Raw genomic sequence first — 785 nt, 5'->3', positions numbered from 1 at the left:
ACCGACCTCTGCTTTACTCTTTTTTTTTTTTTTAATCACGCATCACTAGAACCAAAGGTGGGCTTTCAGTTCTGCCGGAAAGAGGAGGGGAGAAGCCACAGAGAGTCTCGTGTGCTTTAGAAGAAAAACGCTTGGTGCAGTAGGTAGATTTTTTTTAACTTTTGAAATTCACAGCGCGCTGGCGAGAAAGAACACCAAATAGTAGGACACCGATCAAGCTTCAACTTTGATGATCTGAGAACAGCGGGTTGTCCGGTCAGCTTTCGTTTAAGATAACTGATTTTGCCTTTCTGTGTATGCGTGTCCCCCATTACACATGCCACTCTGTCTCCTTTCCAATGTCTGCCTTTGTGTCCCAACATTTTACCTGTATAGTGATGGTACACGATGAGCCAGCATCACAATCACTGCATTTTTTATCTGGTTGTTGACAATCTGTTTGACAGTAAATAAAATTTCTTAGAAATGACATCACAAAAACAAACATCTCAAAATAGGCAAGCGTTTAACAAAAAAAAGATCAAAAGTCACAATGCGAGACAAACCAGAAAATGAAACTCACCAAATTCTGATCGTCCACAAAGGTGTCCGGGTTGGAACACGAGCAGAAGTCCCCATATTGTTCATATGTATCACAAAATTGTCTGCGTAAATCCCAGTGCTTCCCTCGAGGCCACTGAGCACAGTAATCTTTGGAACAAAATCGAAAACAATAGTAAAGTACAAATGAAACTTGCAGAAAATTGGATTATAAGTGCTGCCATAAATTATAAGACAGGGCAGAA

General features: G+C 40.5%; 1 protein-coding gene across 1 annotated transcript in view; it reads right to left on the bottom strand.

Annotated features, from left to right (window-relative positions):
• Nucleotides 1–785, bottom strand: part of LOC119590482 (protein O-linked-mannose beta-1,2-N-acetylglucosaminyltransferase 1-like) — a 44,191-nt gene that overhangs the window by 3,136 nt on the left and 40,270 nt on the right. Inside the window, exons 7-8 of the mRNA XM_037939138.1 lie at nt 563–690; nt 368–435 (exon numbers count right to left, since the gene is read on the bottom strand). Coding sequence (XP_037795066.1) covers nt 368–435; nt 563–690 — 196 coding nt within the window. The remainder of the gene's footprint in view (nt 1–367; nt 436–562; nt 691–785) is intronic.

This window comes from Penaeus monodon, chromosome 27 (assembly GCF_015228065.2).
Source record: "Penaeus monodon isolate SGIC_2016 chromosome 27, NSTDA_Pmon_1, whole genome shotgun sequence".
NCBI classification, from domain to species: Eukaryota; Metazoa; Arthropoda; class Malacostraca; order Decapoda; family Penaeidae; genus Penaeus; species Penaeus monodon.
This window is presented reverse-complemented; position numbering and strand designations above follow the sequence as displayed.